Here is an 18,319-nt window from a genome sequence, read left to right as displayed (position 1 = left end):
AAAAAAAGTATTTTTTAACATTTTCACAATCATAGTGCATTACACCATCATGTATTCTGTTTGTGAATTTATTCTTTTAAAATTTTTTTCTTGAATATTTTCCCATGTTGTTACCAAATCTTTTTTGATGTCATTTTCAAGGGCTACACAACACCCCCCTGCATTTTTTGTGTGCTGACTTTTGCTTTTTGTTTCCCTCCCTGTTATTATTTAACCCAAGCTCCTGGCGTGGCAGGGACATGCAGGTTCTCGCCAATCATTTACTCTCCTGGACTGTTCCTGGCTCTTTAAAGGGGCACCTTAGAAAGGATCTGCATCCAGGCTCTGCTGCTAACATGCCATGGGCTTTGGGCAAGTTACTTGCCTCTCCCTTCTCCTGCCATGGGTTCCAGTGTCCCTTTTTATAAACAATGATAGGCTCTGCCCCACCACCTCACAGAGACACAGAAGCACAGTTCAAACACACACATCCACCATCATTGCCATTCATGGGTTAGAAACAAGGACACTCGAGTTGTAAGTCTTCTCAGAGGCACAAGATCTTAAAAGCTTCCCAGGAAACGTATGTGATAGTCGTGATCTCTGCCCGGGCACAGAGAAGGCACTTAGAAAATACCTGCATAGGAGCAGCTTTGGGATGGTAGGGTCCAGTAACCAATCAGGCAGGGGGCAGGCTCCCACCCTTCTCTTCTAACACTTCTGCAGCTGCCAATCTTTTTTTTTTTCCTTTTTGTCTTTTTTCGTGACCGGCAACGGATCGCAACCCTCAGTGTTGCGCCCGTACCAGACCGGGATGGCAACGGGATCACAACCCTCGGTGTCGTGGCCGCACCTCGCTCAGCCAGTGAGCGGCCGGTCTGTATGTGGGATCCGAACCCTCCGCGGGAGCGTCGCCGCGCTCCCAAGCGGAGCACTGTAGCAGTGTGCCACTGGGCCGGCCCGCAGCTACGAATCTTAAACCTTGGGATCACTTCAGAGGGCTTAATTGTACACAGGTGGAAACCATCTGGTCCAGTACATTCACTTTACAGATAGGAAAACTGAGGCCCTGAGAGGTAAACGGGCATGGCTATGAGCACCATTCTGGATGGCCCCCGAGTTGCTTCCAAAGCATCCCTACTGGGGTGCCCTCAAGATCTGAAATGAGAAAGTAGTAGTTGCTCAAGGGAGACTAAGTTTGACCTGCACTAAGTTCTGAAAATTTTGTCTGTCTTCTCAAATCCTTTCCATGAGGATGTTCATGTGAAGTCTGGATACCACTCCAGCTGGTCGGGAGGTGCAGGTGATGAATGAAAGTGAGAGAAGCTGTATAAACAATACAGGTAAGGGCCAGCCCGTGGCTCACTCGGGAGAGTGTGGTGCTGATAACACCAAGGCCACGGGTTCGGATCCCTATATAGGGATGGCCGGTTAGCTCAGTGGGTGAGCATGGTGCTGACAACACCAAGACAAGGGTTAAGATCCCCTTACCGGTCATCTTTAAAAAAAAAACCCAAAAAACAAACAAACAAACAAAACAATACAGGTAAGGCAGGTAAAGCCTGTGGACTCCCCTGACCTACTTCACCTCACTCCAGGGACAAGGGCTGAGGCTGAGGAGCTCAGAGAGGGAGAAAATAAACGGCCCCTGACACTGAGCTGGGTGCTTGGCAAATGCCTCCAGGAGGAAACAGAGTCTTCCTGCTGCCTGTCAGGACAGCTAACCTTGGGCCTGATCTCAGCTAATTCAGCAGTTAGATGAGAGGACACCACCCCTATATCTGCTCTGCATTTCAAACATGCTGAGAGACCTGGTGAGGCACAGAGGGATTGCTATTGATTTTCACTTGTGCGGCTCACCTAACAAAACCAATTCATCAAGTGCCTGTCTGCCTCTGCTTCAGACTCTCATCCTAACCATGTGCAAATAAATTGAACTAGCATCCGTAGTGATCTGTCAAGGTCCAGCCAGCCACAGCCCCTGGCTTCCACAGAAGTCCGGGCCAGGCTGGGCTAGGATCAGCCCAGCAAACGCTCCACTGTTGATCCACCATTGATTAGCAACATTCTGGGAGGCCTGGGAATCAGGAGGCCTGGCAGCCTCTGACACTTTAGGAGCTGGTTGGCCAAGACTGGGAGGGGGCTTTGAGGAACAAGGCCCAAGGCCCACTCGCTTCAACAGAGCTTGGCAGTGACATCCTCGCTTGTTTTTTAAAGTTTCCAATCTCTTGATTTTGGGGGATTTAATAGAGTATATGCACAACCATGAGGCACTGAGTTCTGGTACCAGCACTGCCACTGGCCAAGTGTCCTTGGGCCAGCTGAGATGGAGATGACACCACCTATGGGTGTCTGGGACACTATCAAGGCCAGGGGTCAGACTGAGCATCCAGTCCTTCCACACTTCCTAGCTGTGGCCTGGGTGGGTACCTTCAGCCTCAGTGCCTCACTTTCCTCATCTGGGCAATGGGACTGAAAATAGTACCTACCTCCTAGGGTGGAGGTTGTCAGGACTGAATGAAATAACGGAAAGGACCCAGGGCCTCACACCCTCCAGCCCTTCCATTCCACAGTCAGGGACTGGAGACTCAGAAAAGGGGGTGATGTTCTCAGGGTCACACAGCAAAGTAGAGCATCAGAAGGGGTTAAACTGAGAGGCAAGCATGAAAGGCTGATGAAAAGAGCAGTGACCATCCTGCCCTCTTGCTTCCCAACTAGTGGCTGTCACTGAAGAATGAGACACAGGGAGAGTGGGTCACTGGCATGTCATGGATCATTGCTTGAAAGGGTCAAAAACTTTATTCACAGGCCTTTTTTGTGTTTGCATATACAAGTTTCCTGCCGTCCAGGGAAAAAGGGAAGTGGTGTCTTGCTGTATGAGGTTTGGGGGGCTTGCCTTGGGGCTCCGTCCCCATCCCTTTCCCACCAGTGCAGCTGGGGGAAGGCGCCTGCTTGCTGGCCCCATGGGTTCCTCCGCTGTGGGATAAGGCACTGTGTGTTCTGCAAGAAGGCGCTCATGGCTGGCTGGTAGACGACGAGGTGGCCTTCTAAGGGGCTGCAAAGCTGAGGCTGTTGAGGGGTTGACTGGAACTCGGGGTCCCAGCAGGGAGCACCTGGTGAGGAGGCCCTCCCTGCCAGCCCTGGTGTGGCGGCCTCAGGACGGGATCATGCCTTTGCTTCTCTTGCGGTCGGCCATGGTTCTCCGGTTGTGGTTGGCTCTTGTTGCTTTGTTGGCTTCCTTCTTCCTGCGTTCCTGGGTAGTCTCACGGCTCTGCCCATGGCCTCGGGGGCTACCCACCGCTGCTGTCGAGCTGTCATGCCGGTACCTGAGGGAGCACCAACCCAGGCCCAGGAGCACCCATCAGCTGGAAGGGGGTCTGACAGGAAGAACCCACAGCCACCTTGGTGGTCACCGGGAGAGGACAGACAGTTTGGGCCAGGTTACTCATGTCCCCACTTCAGATGGGAGAACTGGAGCCTGGCAGGGAGAGGGTTCAGGGGGCTCTGGCCAGGCCGTGCCTGGTGCTTTCTCTTCTCTGAGCCTTGCCTCCAGATGGGCCCATTGCTATGCTATGGGGGAGGAACAACCAGCATGCTGACCGCAGCCCACAACAAAGGAAGGAGGAGGGCTTGGCATGGGTCTCCTACCTTCTATCCAGGGCCATATGTTAGAGATGGACACTACTCCTGTTCTACAACCCGGGCCCTTGATCGGTGGCTTCCAAAGACCAGGTACACTCACAATATGAGCTAGGACCTTTTCAGACCATCTCAACTGCTGGGATTTGCCCGAACTCCATACTCAGGGGATTGGGATGGATAAGAAATCAGAATTTCTCTGCTCCCTGCTCAACAACCTTCTTTGGCTCCCCATTGCCTTCACAATAAGATCCAAATGACTTCCCTCCTGGCAAGGCCTCCTGCACCCAGTAGGCAGCACCGTATGAGTCCTAGGCCAGGATGGGGGACTGGGCTTCTACCCCTGGCTTGGCCATAAGGAGGCAGATCTGGCGCGACACCGAGGGTTGCAATCCCGTTACCGGTCAGTAAAAAAGACAAAAAAGACAAAAAAAAAAAAAAAAGGAGGCAGATCTGGCGCGACACCGAGGGTTGCAATCCCGTTACCGGTCAGTAAAAAAGACAAAAAAAAAAAAAAAGGAGGCAGATCTGGCGCGACACCGAGGGTTGCAATCCCGTTACCGGTCAGTAAAAAAGACAAAAAAAAAAAAAAAAAGGAGGCAGATCTGTGGCCCCTCTAGACCACTTCCTCACTGGGCAGACGAGGGGACTGGCTCAGAGGAGTCTCTGGCTCCCTATTCCCTGCTGCCCTCTGAAGACCCCTCTCTCTGCCCATGGCTGCACTTTCTTGCCTTTCTGCCCTGATATGACAAACTCCTCTGTACTCTTTCCATACTTAAGGGCCTAGCTAAAGTGACTCTGTCCCCACCATCCCTCTTTTAGCCATATAGGGTGTGACTGTCTGTCTAGGCTCTCTCACATTTTACACTCTGCCTGACACCAGCTAGCCCTGGACATGTTGGGCTCCCATGTTAGGTGATAAACCCCTTGAGGTATCTGTCAAGTAACAGTTATGAGTGTGGACCCCAGAGCAAACCATCTGGGCTCAATCTTTGCTCTACCACTTATTAGCTGTGTGACCTTTGACAGGCTACTTAACATCTCTGGGCCTAAGTTTCTTCACCTAAAATGAGGATAATAATAATGGTAGCTACTTCACAGTGCTGTCATGAGAGCTAAATTAAGACACATGCAGCATGGGCCGGCCCATGGCTCACTTGGGAGAGTGTGGTGCTGATAACACCAAGGCCCTGGGTTTGGATCCTATATAGGGACAGCCAATTAGCTCACTTGGGAGAGTGTGGTGCTGATAACACCAAGGCCCTGGGTTTGGATCCTATATAGGGACAGCCAATTAGCTCACTTGGGAGAGTATGGTGCTGACAACACCAAGTCAAGGGTTAAGATCACCTTACCAGTCATCTTTAAAAAAAAAAAAAAGACACATGAAGCACTTAGGGTTTCCCGGGTGGTCGGCTAGGCCTTTCCCAGATGGTTCCCCCCCCCCAGAAACGACGCCTTGAACGCTCACCCTTTCCTGGCAAGAAAGGCCATGCGCCTGGCTTCTGCTTTCTCCCTCAGTACTGCAGGGTCCTGCACAAAATGGTCGGGCTGTGGAGGGGAGAGGAAACAAAATGTGGAATCACGAGCTGCCCCAGTTCCCTAAGCTGTGGTGAGGCCACACCCGACTGAATCTTGTCAATGCCTCCATGCCAGGGGTGGGGAGAGCTGCAGCACAGCAGGGCAATGCCCCGGGATGGAGCCGGGCCTGCTGTGGTCTAAGGTTTAGAGCAGAAGCCCTTGCCCTACCTCTTCTCTGAGGGGGAGGAAGCTGAAAAGACAGAGGCTTCCTACACAGGCTGGAGGGGTGAACAGACCATAGACCGAGCACAACGATGACAAATGGGAGCAAGTCAGGGAGCTAGGATGGCCACTGTGAGGCGGCATGCAGGGCCTTGAAAGAGAAGAGAGCTGCCCCTGAAAGCTGACTGGTCCTGGGAGCCGGAGGCCTAGGCCTCACCCTGGCGCTGCCAGAGACATGCTGTGGAAACACCCACCGTCCAGGACAGCTTTCTGTGCCCAGAGTGCAAGAAGCCTGGACCAGTGCAGGGGAAAACTGTGACCTAGGGACCACAGACAGGCTTTAGTGGACAGCGGTTTTTAAAAGACCAAAACCAAAACAAAACAAGCAGAATTAGTAACGTGAAAATGGGTAGATTTTACATAAACATTTGGGCTGACCCTTGCCTGGGAAGAAGGGAAATCTGTGGAAGTTCTGGGCCTGCACTTGTGCTGAGGAACCCCTCAGGCAGGGCGTGTGCTTCCCACCACTCAGCACAGTCCCCCCGCAGGTCCCACTCCTCATTTACATAGGTGACCTGGCCCTGAAAACATCTGAATTTGTCACCCTAGTAGGAGGGCAGGAGAGGCTCGAGGGGTCCCAGGCTGCCACCCCATTCAACCTGGGCAGTACTGCTGTTATCTGTTTTACATGTTAAGATTTCATTTGAAAAAAAAGTTTAGTTGCTAAAAAATAGAATTTTCAAACTCACTGATCTAGTTGACCTCCAAAGGCCCTGGGACTCTAATTCCTCTCTGATTTTAAGAATTGCCATACTGGGCACAGCAGCCAACAGCTGCCCTTCTTCCAGCCACCAGGTTCCTAAGCCTGATGAACCTGGCAGCTCTAAGGCCAATCCTCTAATCTGTCCCCTGGCCCTCAACAGGTGGCAGAGGTGAGTTCTAAGCCAGCAGCTCTCCAAGCGGACAACCTGGGTTCTCAGGGAGCCCTCCTCTCCCTGGAGGTGATGCTGGAGCTGCCTCAGGACCAGATGTGGGGAGGGGTGCAGGACACAGTGCTCCCAATTCACCCTTCAGAACTGCACCCTCCCCTTCCTTCATCTGCCACCTGCCGGGGGTACCTTGGGGGCCTCATCTTCAGCCTCTTCTTCCTCTTCATCATCCTCCTCCTCCTGCCCTTCTCCAGGCACTTTGGTTCTCAGCACCTGAGGGATGGTGAAGGGCCTGAGGGTTGAAAGAGAAGGTGAGATGAAAGACTGAGTTAAACCTGGAGAGGCAAACTCGAGAAGGGAGCCCGGCTGGGTGAGGGGGGGACACCGGGAGTGGGACGGGCTCATGAGGCTGGGAAACACCAACAGACTTTTCAAGCCAGCTTTGCTCCAACCCCTGGATCCTTTGATGGTAAAGAGTCTGATGAGGGGGCTGAGGGGGAGAATGAGCTGGGGCCTTGGGGATCTCCAGTCCTCCCTTTAGTCAGGGCAGCTCTGTTTTGACCTGTATTGGAGAATCTCCATAAGATTCCACCGGGAAAAGTTATCTGCAATTAAGAAGAAAAATGTAAAACTGCCACATGAGACCAAATAAACGCTGCCCCACACAGAAGGGGCTGGGGTGGAGGAGCACTGGACCAGGAGTCAGGAGGCCTGAGTTTGGGCACTGGTTCTGCCACTTGTGCTTGGCTCATGTGATCAGGGCTGTGGCTTCCTCAACTGTATAAACAAGAGGCAATGGGAGCCTCACAAGCCTGAGAGCTGCTCTGCCCCTGGAATGCCACCCGCCCTGTGGCCTCACCTGCGGCTGATGAGCTCATCATCTGAGTCTGCATCATTGGCACCCACATGGTTGCCATCATAGGTGTCATCGTACTCGTCCTCGTAGTCGTCACCACGGTAGGGCAGGTCCTCACCTGGTTGCAGTGGCACCTGCAGCAGCAGAAGTGTGGGTGGGAGGGGCCCAAGGGCCGACCTGGTGTCCCCAGCCTGGCAGAGCTAAAGCCCTGGGTGGCCTACCTCGTCCACCACCAAGCTGTACTGCTCATAGCGCTGCCGCTGCGCCACCACTGCTCGCTTGTCATTCAGCAGGCTCCGAGTATTTTCCTCCTTCCTGGGGCCAACAAGGAATGGCAGGGAGAGAGGAAGGAAAACCATCAGGCTTGGAAGGCTGTGGGGCATGGAGGGTCTAGAGAGACCCCGGGCTCATTTCTCCACCCCTCAGACTGGCACAAACTAAGGCAAGTGGCAAGCGGTCCTCCACTTCGGAGGGTGTCCCAAGAGTAGCTGTTAAAATGTAATACGTGTATACCTTTCGACCAGGAAATTCCCCTCCAAGGCATCTACCCTAGAGAAAGGCTGGCCATGTGCACAGAGGTCTGATCAGCGACTTTCTTTCCAGCGTTGTTTGTAAGAGTGAAAAATGGAAAGCAACTAATGTCCATCACGAGTGAAATGGCCAAATGAACTGTGCCACATCTGTATTATAGATCGCTGTGCAGTGGTTCTCAAGAATGACTTCGATCTATTTGTGCTGACAGAGAAAGAATTTGAAGACTTATTCCCGAGGAAAAAAGCAAGTTACAGAAAAACACATACAGTATGATCACCAAAGCAAACCCGACCAATTCTCTGTTTCTATGGGCACATGTCTATGTATGTAAATGTACAGAGAGAGGATTAGCAAGCCCCATACTAAATGACAATGGTTAATCCTGGGGTTACGCGTGGGATTTTTGGAATCTTTAATTAATTAATTAATTTATTTTTAAAGATGACCGGTAAGGGGATCTTAACCCTTGACTTGGTGTTGTCAGCACTAAGCTCACCCAGTGAGCTAAACGGCCATCCCTATATAGGGATCCAAACACGTGGCCTTGGTGTTATCAGCACCACACTCTCCCGAGTGAGCCACGGGCCGGCCCCTGGAATCTTTTAAAACAAACAAAAATTTAAGAAAGAGCAAGGCCACATGCAGCTTTCTTACTGAGCTCAGGGGAGCCCTAGGGACCACTGGGATTTGGGGCAAGGAGGGACCCTGGCCTCTTCTTGTCACTCCTGCTTCACCACTGCAACCTTTGATCTGTCCCACAGTTCAAGCTTCCATGTAAAATTTCACCAGAAGGAAAAGTCTGGATTTCCACCTTCCATCAAATCACAAGTGAGGAAACTTGGGTACAGTGGAGGAGAAAGGGACATGCTCAGGGTCACAGTGAGCTGTAGTGGAACCTCGGCAGGGACTCAGGCCTCTTGGTGTTGCAAACCTGTAGAAAAATCTGGCTTGTCAGACACATACACAGGTCTGTGGAATGTAGTTTCTAGCCCTGCAGGGGAAAATCAATATGAGATGCCAGTCAAGAAAATCCAGCTTAGCTGTGAAATCGGGTCTCTGGAATGTATCAAGGGTAGGGGGGGAAAAAAAGAAGAGACACAAAGCCCTACACAGCTTCCATAAAAATCTTCTATTAACTAGCTTTTGGTACAGGGAGGGCCAGGCGTCTGAGTCTGTCAGGCTATCTGCCCGGGAGCCTGGGGCAGGTCAGGTCTGCAGCCCCCAGCATGGTGGGCTGGGATGTGCCTTGCTTTCACAGTCTTTGTTAAGGGCCTACTATGTGCCAGGTGGATCACTGAGGCTGAGGTGGGGAGAGATTCTGAAACAAAGAAGATATGGATCTTCCTCCCTGAACTTACAGTGTAGTGGGGGTGACAGATAAGCAAATGACAGCCAACACAAAATGTGCTGAATGGTGGCATGCCTGCCCTGGAAACATAGAAAGGAGAAACGAACTCTGGACCAGGGGGTCTAGCTGGGGTTCTGGGGAAGAGGTAATGGCTTCACGGTGGGGGGTATTTGACTGGACCGGGAGCACCAAGGTGTGGCAGAAGGGATGGTGCATTTGATTTGGACCAGGGAGAACTCTCAGTTGACAGGAATCTTTCATATCCACCAGGAAAGGGGGCCTGTGGCTGTGGCCTTGGACCTGTACCTGGCTCTCTTTGCCAAGTTGGAAAAGAGGTGGAGAGGAAGGGAAGGGGGCCCAAGATTGTCCAGGTAGTTGGCGCCACACGTAGAAACACATCTATGAATTCAACACATTTCCTGAGGGCCTACTAGGTGCCAGATCTGCACTGGACCAGGGGACCAAGGATAAATGAGAAGTGTTACTGCCCTTTCTGCCATACCCTGCAGGTCCTGGGCCATCCCATCCCTCGTTCTGGGCATTTGGGAAGTTCTTTCCTACAATGTGGCCACTGGTTACGTGGCTTCCTGGCAGAGCCAGAGAACCCTGGCAAACTCCACCCACCCCTGCTAGGACCTGAGAGAGGACACAGGTAGGGACAGTGGAGACTGGTGCCTGGGCAGCTTGTCCAGGGAGGTACAGCTTTGGCCTCATGACCTCATTTGGAGTCAGGAAGGAAAAGAAAAATCAGGTGCAAAACCAGCCAGGAAAAGATCCGTCTGAGGGCCAGAACTTCAGTAAAGTCTGGAAACGTAGGAAGCAGTGCCTTCGGAGTCTGTCTTTGGAGCAGGTAGCTCCTTTGGCCTCCTACAAGATGGCAGCAAGCCCAGGAAACAAGCAAACTCCCCTGAAACGTGGCCATCTTTTCCTTCTTCATCTTCTCAAGCTTGTCCTTCAATGCCCAACTCAGACTGGTCCTTGGAGGGTTACTTCTGCATTGAACTTCTAAAGAGCCTAGAGAGGCAATAAACCCCTCCTTTTCCTGGTGAGGAATCAGGAGATCCAGAGAGGCAGAGCAACCTTCTAAAGGTCACACAGCTTCTAACAGTACAGCCAGGACCAAACACAGGTCTCCTGACTCAGCTCTTGCTCTATCACTTCCTGAACTATGTGACTGACCATGGGCAAGTTCCTTATCCTTGCTAAGTCTCAGCTTCTTCTCCTAGCACCTGCTTCCCAGGGTTGATGTGAGAATGAATGAAATAAGACGATGTGTAGAAGTGGACCTGGCACCTACTGGGCTCAACGAAGTGAATTCTGTTTCTTTTACTACAGGAATTTCAGAGCCTTCAATGTGCTAATGTGGTTTGTGACTCTCCAAAAGGCAGACAGAATGCACATATATTTTTGGACACAGAATCTTTTTGATGGGGGAACACTTGTTATCTTCTAGGGCACCATGAAACAGCCCAAAGGCCATTAGGGGACCCCGCCTTATGCACACTGCCTCCTTCACTGGCTGTGATACTCACAGCACACGTGCTTGGTGTCTACTCGACATCTACACTCTACCTCATGCACGCTCCAAGCACACCCTTATTTTGTTCAGGTCTTTCCACTCCACACTGGAGCCCCGGGCCTGGACCCTGTGACTCAGTTCTCTCAGTGAGATGTGAGGGGAATTTGGAAACTTCTGGGAAAGGTTTCCTAGTCTCTAAGAGAGATACAGGAAGACCTGGCCTAGACTTCTTCTTGGTACTGTTGTTTCTAGAAGCCATAGGCAAAACAGCTGCAGCCCCCCTGTAGCCTCAAGGAAGCCAGCCTGACCATCTAGCCCAGGCCCCACGAGAGAAAAGATGCAGCCTGGATGATGTTGCTGCACCAAGGTTAACCAAGCCTACACTGCCCTACCTTGCAGCTCCTTGTCAAGCAAGGGAACAGATTTCCTTACTACTTAAGCCACTGAGTATACCCTCTAATTCAACAACACACACACATTTTAACTCAAGTGTGATTTGCCTTATGCTACTTAATTTCTCATGTGCTTCCTGAGGGAAGGGCCCTGAGCCTCTCCATCCTGCCTGGATTAGGACAGGTGTCCTTGCTGAAGTACCTGTGCACCCATCACAGTATCTTCCCACTCTGTCACTGCTTGCTTAATGGTCTAAGTCTTTCCCACGGTCTCTGTGCCACTTGAGGGCAAGTCCTGGGTGCCCGGCTCACCTTGTTTCCTGGTGTCTAGCACAGATCTAACGCTAGTAAATTGCTTAATAAATATTTGCTGAATGAATAAATAAATAATGAACACATGAATGGAGGCTTTGGCTCTTTGCAATCCCCAGCCCCTAGGCTACCTGGCACAGTGAGTTCAGTAAACACTTACCACCCAGTCTCTGCCTGGCAGCCTAGAGGGCCCCAGGGGCAGGGGCACAGCCCTCCTGAAACCTGGCTGCTTCAGCATAGTCCCTCTGCTGACCCTGAAAGTTGGGACCAGCCTCTTGGCAAAAGCTTATGTGGAACCTATGACCCAGGTAGGGGGAGGAAGGACCTTACAATACTATGGCCCTGAGCAAACTCACAGATCAAGGTCAAGGGGAAAGGCCATATCCAAAGATGCCTAAGCTCTGTGGGGGACCTACCAATCAGGCTCCCTGGGTTGGAGCAGGGGGCCAGCCTTCTACCACCTGGGGTACCCCTTGTCTGTCCCTCTCCCACAGTAGGAGCTGCAGAGGATCATGCTGGCCTGAAATAGCGGCCATTGAGGAAGGATAACATCTATAGCCTGAGATCTGGGGATGTCGCAATGTTGTGACTAAGCAGTGTGCAAGCGCTTCCTGTCTAACCAGCCAGATGGCTTCATAGCTGCCCTGCGCCTGTTCCCTAAGCCCTCGGCCAGCCAAGATTCCAGCACTGGACAGCCCTAGGGAGGAGGAATAGCACAGGGCCGGAACTGAAGCAGCAGCTTGTATTTCCGCCACTGGGGCTCCTACCACAAGAACAGGGCTGGTCTCTTCTTTCTCTAAACCTCATGGGCCCATCTATATGATGGGAGAAAGGGCAGGCCACACTTACCCAGAGGTTCCCAGATTTCTGGAACCAACACCATTTCAGAACTTTAGGGGACAAGCATAGTGTTGCCTACATCTTATTTTGCTGTTCTCTACTTGGATGTAGTACTCTCTACCACCCTCCAATGAGCTGCCACTCCAATGAGCTGCCATTCCAAAGCTGGGTGATCTATTCAAAACATAAAATGTGTTGGCTCATGGGACCCTTGCCATGCTCACTATAGCCGTGGGGCCACTGCCCCTGTAGTTCACTCTGCTTGGAAAGCTTCTCCTTCCCTTCTTTGCAGAACTGAGAATTTCTCATCCTTCCGTTGTTGGTCCCCATGTCATTTTCTCAGAGGAGCCTTCCTCCCTGGGTAAAAGCTCCTAACCAAAGGTTCAGAAGGAGGAGCTCTCTTCACTTCCACCTAACAGTGTCTGTTACATCTGCAATTCGATGTGGCTTGTTTGATGAGCTGATTAATGCAAACTCCACATGGGCAGGGACCGTGTCTGTCTCACTACCCACTGCATCCCCAGAACCTAATTAATCCAGGGCCTAGAATGCTGTAAGTATCAGGCAAATATTTGTTGAATGAATGAATAAATTATGAATGGACTTTTCAATGCCAAAAAAGTAGGAAGGACATAAACTAAAAATAAATAAAAAGGCCTTAAAACAGAATATTTTCACCTTCTGAAAAGCTCACTCAGTGCAAGAACTAAATTTTCTCCTTTTGTCACAGCCTGGGGAAAACCAGGTCAAGAAGTGGCTTCTGGGAAGCACTGTCCAGCTCTACCACTCAGAGATTTGATGGTCAACACATCAAAAGATGTAAGAAGGGAAGAAAGAGACAGTTTTGGCCCCTCTGGCCTTTTGCTATCAACAAGGAGGATTCACTAACAACCTCCCTGCACAGAGTTGTAGCCTGAAACATAATAATTAAAGAACCTGCTCCTGCCTGCTGGGAGCACACAAGTCCAGGGTTGTGAAGAGACCCATAAGTCGAAACTCCATGGCCAGTTCGGTAAAGATGGGGCCCTTGGTTCTTCTCACTTTCTCACCTTCAGGTGCCTGGAACCCTGTAGCCCACTGTACTCACCTCCTGCCTTTGTGCACCCGGCTCAGGTCCACTGAGTCCCTGCTGAACACGTCAAACTCATCGTTCTGGAAGACGTTGTGACGAGATGTCAGCAGGGGCATTGGGTCTGGCTTCACCTGTCTGGGGGAGTGGCACAGAAACCAATTTAAGAGGGACCTGCCAGCTGACACCTACTTGCACCCCACTTCCCCCTGCCATGTTATATGCATCAAATTCTTCACTCCCCTTCAACAGCCACACCTAGCACACAATCTAAAAACCTTTAAGGGGAGAGAAGGCCCAGCCTACCTGGCCCCTGCCTGGGTATGCAGCCACACCTCAAAAGAAGCTCCCCCTTGTTCCCTACGTGCCACTCACACAGGTTTTCTTTCTTTTTCTTAAAAGCACTATTCCTCATTGATGACACACAACAGCCTTAGGAGATAGGTAGCCATAGGTCACTCAACCTTTGTGCCTCAGCGCCCTCATCTGTGAAATCGGGCACAGAGAGGCTGAGGAACTTGTCCAAAGGCACAGGGCTAACTTCGTTCATTCACTCAGTAAACACCATTTGTTCACAGAAGAAACACCCATTCATGGGGCCTTCAGTGGGCCAGACTCAGGAAGTGAGAAGCTCTGGCTGACCTCCCTCAGGAATCTTCTGGGAAGATGGAAATGACCAGGGCAGATCAGGAACTTAGGAGCTCCAACGAGGTCAGCAACCCTTTTGTCACATCCCACAAGGTGTAGCAGGGCTGTCCAGCTGTGCACACTCTCTGCCCTGCAGGTGGCAAGTGAGAACCTCCAAGGGGGCCTACGGTTTTTATGCTTCCCCAAAGAGTACATTAGTTTAAATGGTTGGGAAACATGGCTCTGGGGAAGAGAAAGCAAGCTGAGTCCTGTGCCAGGCAGGAAGGAAGAGTGGAAGACAGAGGAAGGCTCCCCAACCCCAAGGCAGCCTGGGCCCCGGGAGCCTCCTCCCACCTGTCTCTCCCACCTTTCTAGGCTGCGGTCCAGCTGGCTGAGGGTGGGGGCCAGCCGCTCCTCCAGGATGTTGTTGATCACCTGCTCCGGGTCGTAGTGGTAGTGCTCCAGGCAGGCCAGGATGAAGCCCTCACCAAGGTCTGGCAGCAGATCCTTCACTTGCGAGATGAGTGAGTCCAGCTCCACGCCACACACGGCGGGGCCTGGGGCAGCGGCGGCTCCCATGCACTGTAGTGAGAGCCACAGAGAAGGAGGGGAAGGCTAAGCCAGGCAGATGACAAGCCATCAGGCCCCAACAACACTGGCCTTGGCATCAGGGGACCTGGTTTGAGTTCTGGCTCTGCCCTTCTGGCTGTGGGACCTTAGCGGAGTGACTCAAGTCTCTCAGCCTTCATTTCCTCCTCTGTGAAAAAGGGGGCTCTATGACTTAGTGGCTATGTTACTTCTGGCTATGTAACTTTGGGCAGGGTGCTTCCCCTCTCTAAACACTAGTTTCCTCCTTATAAAATGGGCATACTATAATCCACCACATGGAGTTGTTTGAAATGATTCAAAGAGATGATGCACAGAAACCACTGAGCACAATACCTGGTGTAGACTAGGCACTCCATAAATGGCCGTGGTTTCTACTAGCTGAAGTCCTTTCCCAGCTCTAAAAAGTTAACTAATGTTAGAGGGGAACAGGAACCACCAGACCTTGACTGTGTGGAGATGCTCTCTTTAATTATAGTCTTTTCAGTAAGAGAGATTCATTTTATATACTGCCCAATGTGGCCTAATTCTATCAGGCTTTTTAAGGAAATTAACAAATTGAAACAACAATAAAAACATTCCATGACAGATAAGAAGCCAAATGGGGAAGAAGGCAGGAAAAGGTGGAAGAGGCTGTGATTCTCCAAGGCCCTGGAAAATCACATGGCTGGGGGATAACAGGAAGAATAGCAGCATTTGCTAATGGAACATTGAGGGCCAGCCAGGCTGAGTGTCTGATGCAGCGGCTCTGGGAATCCCAACAACATCATGGAGGTGGGCACCACATCTACCCTTCCCCACCTTACAGATGAGGAAAGAAGGCTTGATGTGAGTGACATGCCGAAGGCCACACTGCTGGAAAGTGGCACAACCAGGCTACACCCCTAAGCTGCCTGACCTGTGTGGTCTTAATCCTATATTGTGCTGCCTCTCAACAGGCAGGGAAGAGTCCTGGGCTCTCTCCCCTCTCCTGGTCCAGCATGCCCTCAGCCTTGTCACGAACAGTAGCTCAAGGCTGTCAGTTTTAAAAGAAACCTTTTTCCCCTGAGTGCAAAAACAAAGGGAGGCTTCCCACTGCCTCAACCTCTCAAATGGGGCTAGGAGGGCCCAGGGAGACAGGGGAAAGCACCACCCCAGACACACACCTCCTCTTCCTCTGAGTTCTCTGGATATGATGACATTTGACTGACTGGCTCTGCGTTCACTGTGAGCCCATTAGGATCCCTGATAGGATTCCCGGCCACTGACGGGTCTTTAGCATCTGTGGCTTTCTGTCTGTCCACTCCTTCCCATGCGCTCTCAACTGCCTGGAGGATGTAGGCGGTCCGCGTCTCGTCCCTATGAGGACTTGTTAAGGGGTCTCTTTCTCTCAGGTCCTACAGCCCTCTCCATCTCCCCAGCTCTAAGGTGGCATAATTTCTCAGTCCCTCCCCAGCATCTGACCATATGGCTTCTGCCAGGGGCTTTCTGGGCTGTACTCAGTGGGTGTCATGGGTACCTGGGTGGTGTGGGGAAACAGGTCAGACCATGGCCAGGCTGGCCTTGCAACCTACCACCTGCCACTCAGCAAAAAGCAGCCCTTGGTAAAGACAGGGCCAGGGACTACCATCCCAGTGTCCTGGGACATGGCATTTGGACAAGCCGGCAGTTCTTCTGCACTGACCACCAGGAGGAGGGCTTGACAGGGCCTCTGCCCCTGGGCTTCCCGTCCACCCAGCTGAGGGCATTTTGCAACGGCTGTGACCCCACAGGGTGTCCTTGAGACAGGATTGAGCAACCTACCGCAGCCACCAAAATGGCCACAAACCTGCTCTTCCCTGTCCCTCCTCCCTCTCCACCCTGGACACTGCCGAGCCAGAAATCTGAGTCGCCTTGGAATCCCTCACTCCACTTCTAGTCCAAACCCTCATCATCCACGCCTGAGTCCCAGGATCAGCCTCCTCACCAGCTCCTGGGCCTTATGGTGGTCCAGGCCAGTCCATTCTCCTCCCTGTGCCAGACAGAGCTTTTCCAAAGGACAGAACTGCCCATGTCACCTCCTGCTTCACAGCCTTCCATGCTCCCCAGTGCTTGCAGGACAGAGCCCAAACTTCTTAGTGAGGGTCACCCCAGGGCTGTGCAGGTCCCTTGGCCCTTGGCTCATCTACCACATCCCAACCCCACCAACCTCCTGGGAGACCCCTCTCCCACAGCCACACCCTGCACTCTACACACAACATCTGTGAGCTCTTCAGAGCAGCCTGCTCACTTTGTCCTCTGTCCACTGGGAATGCTCGTCCTCACCCTTAGCCTTGGCTTGGCCATCTCCTATTCCTTCTGCTGTTGGCAGCTTGGATATCTGCCCCTGCATCCTGAGCTCCTCTGGGTGAGGCGCCTCCTATGGCTTCCCACCCTCTGAATTCCTCCCAAATGACACTCTATCTACTGTTTACTTGTCGGCCTTCCCGCCTACAGAGAGATCCATGAAGTCGGGGCTGAGTCCATCTTGGTCACACAGGCCCCAATGCTCAGGAAACGAATAGAGAAGACAGGACTGTAGCTCCCCTGTCCCGAGCACCAATGCAGTCAACTCCCCTAGAAAAAGTGGGCTGGGGCCTTGGTGGGTCTCTAGGGACAGCTAGGCTGACTCATGTATTCAGGGGCTAACCCTGTCCATTCCTCTGTGTCCCACAGTCCATCTCTGACCTGGTCAGGCCAGACCCTGTCCCAGTGGGCTGCAGTAGAAGGATACAAGACAGATGAGGCCTGCTGCAGCAAGCTGATGTCTTCAACTACAGGGAAGAGTGCATCATAGTCCCGGAGAAACCTGTGAAACAGGGAGCAAATGGGAGGGACAGGGCTGGGACCACAGGGACACCATCCTGCTGCAGGCTACAACTGCCAGAATTTTAGAGCTGTGGTAAGCATATGGCAGGGGCTGTATCATGTAAGGCCTGATGAGGACTGGTGGAAGGGCCATAGTCCTGTCCCACTACTGGTCCCAGCTCTGCCACACTCACCTCTTCTCCTGCAGCAAGGAGCTGAAGATCTGAAGGAACTCTTCAATGAAGCCCTGAACATTATCACAGCTGGAACAAGACACCAGGGAAGATGAACGCATGCAATGCAAGATGATCTGCAGCTCCCTTCCATGCCCGCCCTGCCCCTCTGCAAGGCTCTGGCCAGTTGGAGGAAAGAGACATTTTTCTTGGTTTCCCATCTCTGCCCAGCCAACCCCAGAGCAGGGGAGGAGGCTGAGACAAAGTCATGGAAACGCTCCTGTTGGGCTTGGGGAGAGGGTTCTTCCACAGGGAAGTAGCTCCTGAGGGCTTACCTGCTTTCCAAGATGGGAAGGAGGCAGATCTGGTTCAGGATGATGTGGAAAATCTCCATTAGCTTCTTCCTGGAATGGGAGAGCCTCTGCCAAAGGTCACCTAGCAGCCTTTGAAGACCAGAGAGAAAAAAGAAACAGATTTAGGAGACAAAAAGGCTCAAGGGAGCTTCTTCCCAGAGCTGCCTCCCCAGGGCTGAGAAGGCATCATAGTTCACTGCTGAAAGCAGCTGGCAAAAGGCTAGAGACCCCGAGCGGCCAGCTGACTCCAGGGCCACTTCTCAGTTCAAACAGTGGGTCAGTAACCAGAGGGCTGGTTACCAAGAGCTTGGAGCAACAGCTGAGGGGCCAGCCATTATATTAACTGTCAGTATTCTGGGGGCATTGGGTTAATAGACTTAATTGCCTAGGTGCAGGCAGGACCTTGGGACAAATCTTCTCTGTGCAGTTTGGTAGCACAACTCTCTACTTGTCATAATCTTTGTCCTTTGGTCCTCACACAATTCCTTACAGAGCACTTATTTTAAAAAAAGTGTTTAAAATAACAAAATGCAGGGGCCAGGAGGCTGCTAGGTAGGGACACATGTACCCAAAGTTGCACAGTCCTTGTTCTGAC

The 18,319-nt window shown here is 51.9% G+C and overlaps 1 protein-coding gene across 3 annotated transcripts in view; it reads right to left on the bottom strand.

The window, feature by feature from the left end:
* Window positions 1-2,734: 2,734 nt before the first annotated feature.
* Window positions 2,735-18,319, bottom strand: part of ASCC2 (activating signal cointegrator 1 complex subunit 2) — a 38,563-nt gene continuing 22,978 nt past the window's right edge. For all 3 annotated transcript variants that reach the window (XM_008575529.1, XM_008575531.1, XM_008575530.1), the window contains 11 exons: window positions 17,707-17,814; window positions 17,393-17,461; window positions 17,125-17,199; window positions 15,539-15,731; window positions 14,155-14,369; window positions 13,179-13,298; window positions 7,368-7,461; window positions 7,150-7,280; window positions 6,480-6,582; window positions 5,090-5,169; window positions 2,735-3,305 (listed from right to left, as the gene is read on the bottom strand). In XM_008575529.1, the coding sequence (XP_008573751.1) occupies window positions 3,134-3,305; window positions 5,090-5,169; window positions 6,480-6,582; window positions 7,150-7,280; window positions 7,368-7,461; window positions 13,179-13,298; window positions 14,155-14,369; window positions 15,539-15,731; window positions 17,125-17,199; window positions 17,393-17,461; window positions 17,707-17,814 (1,360 nt within the window). In that variant the 3' untranslated portion in view covers window positions 2,735-3,133. The remainder of the gene's footprint in view (window positions 3,306-5,089; window positions 5,170-6,479; window positions 6,583-7,149; window positions 7,281-7,367; window positions 7,462-13,178; window positions 13,299-14,154; window positions 14,370-15,538; window positions 15,732-17,124; window positions 17,200-17,392; window positions 17,462-17,706; window positions 17,815-18,319) is intronic.

Source organism: Galeopterus variegatus, unplaced genomic scaffold (genome assembly GCF_000696425.1).
Source record: "Galeopterus variegatus unplaced genomic scaffold, G_variegatus-3.0.2 Scaffold1204, whole genome shotgun sequence".
In the NCBI taxonomy this organism is placed as follows: Eukaryota; Metazoa; Chordata; class Mammalia; order Dermoptera; family Cynocephalidae; genus Galeopterus; species Galeopterus variegatus.
The sequence above is the reverse complement of the archived record's forward strand: the minus strand, read 5'-3'. Positions and strand labels throughout refer to the sequence as shown.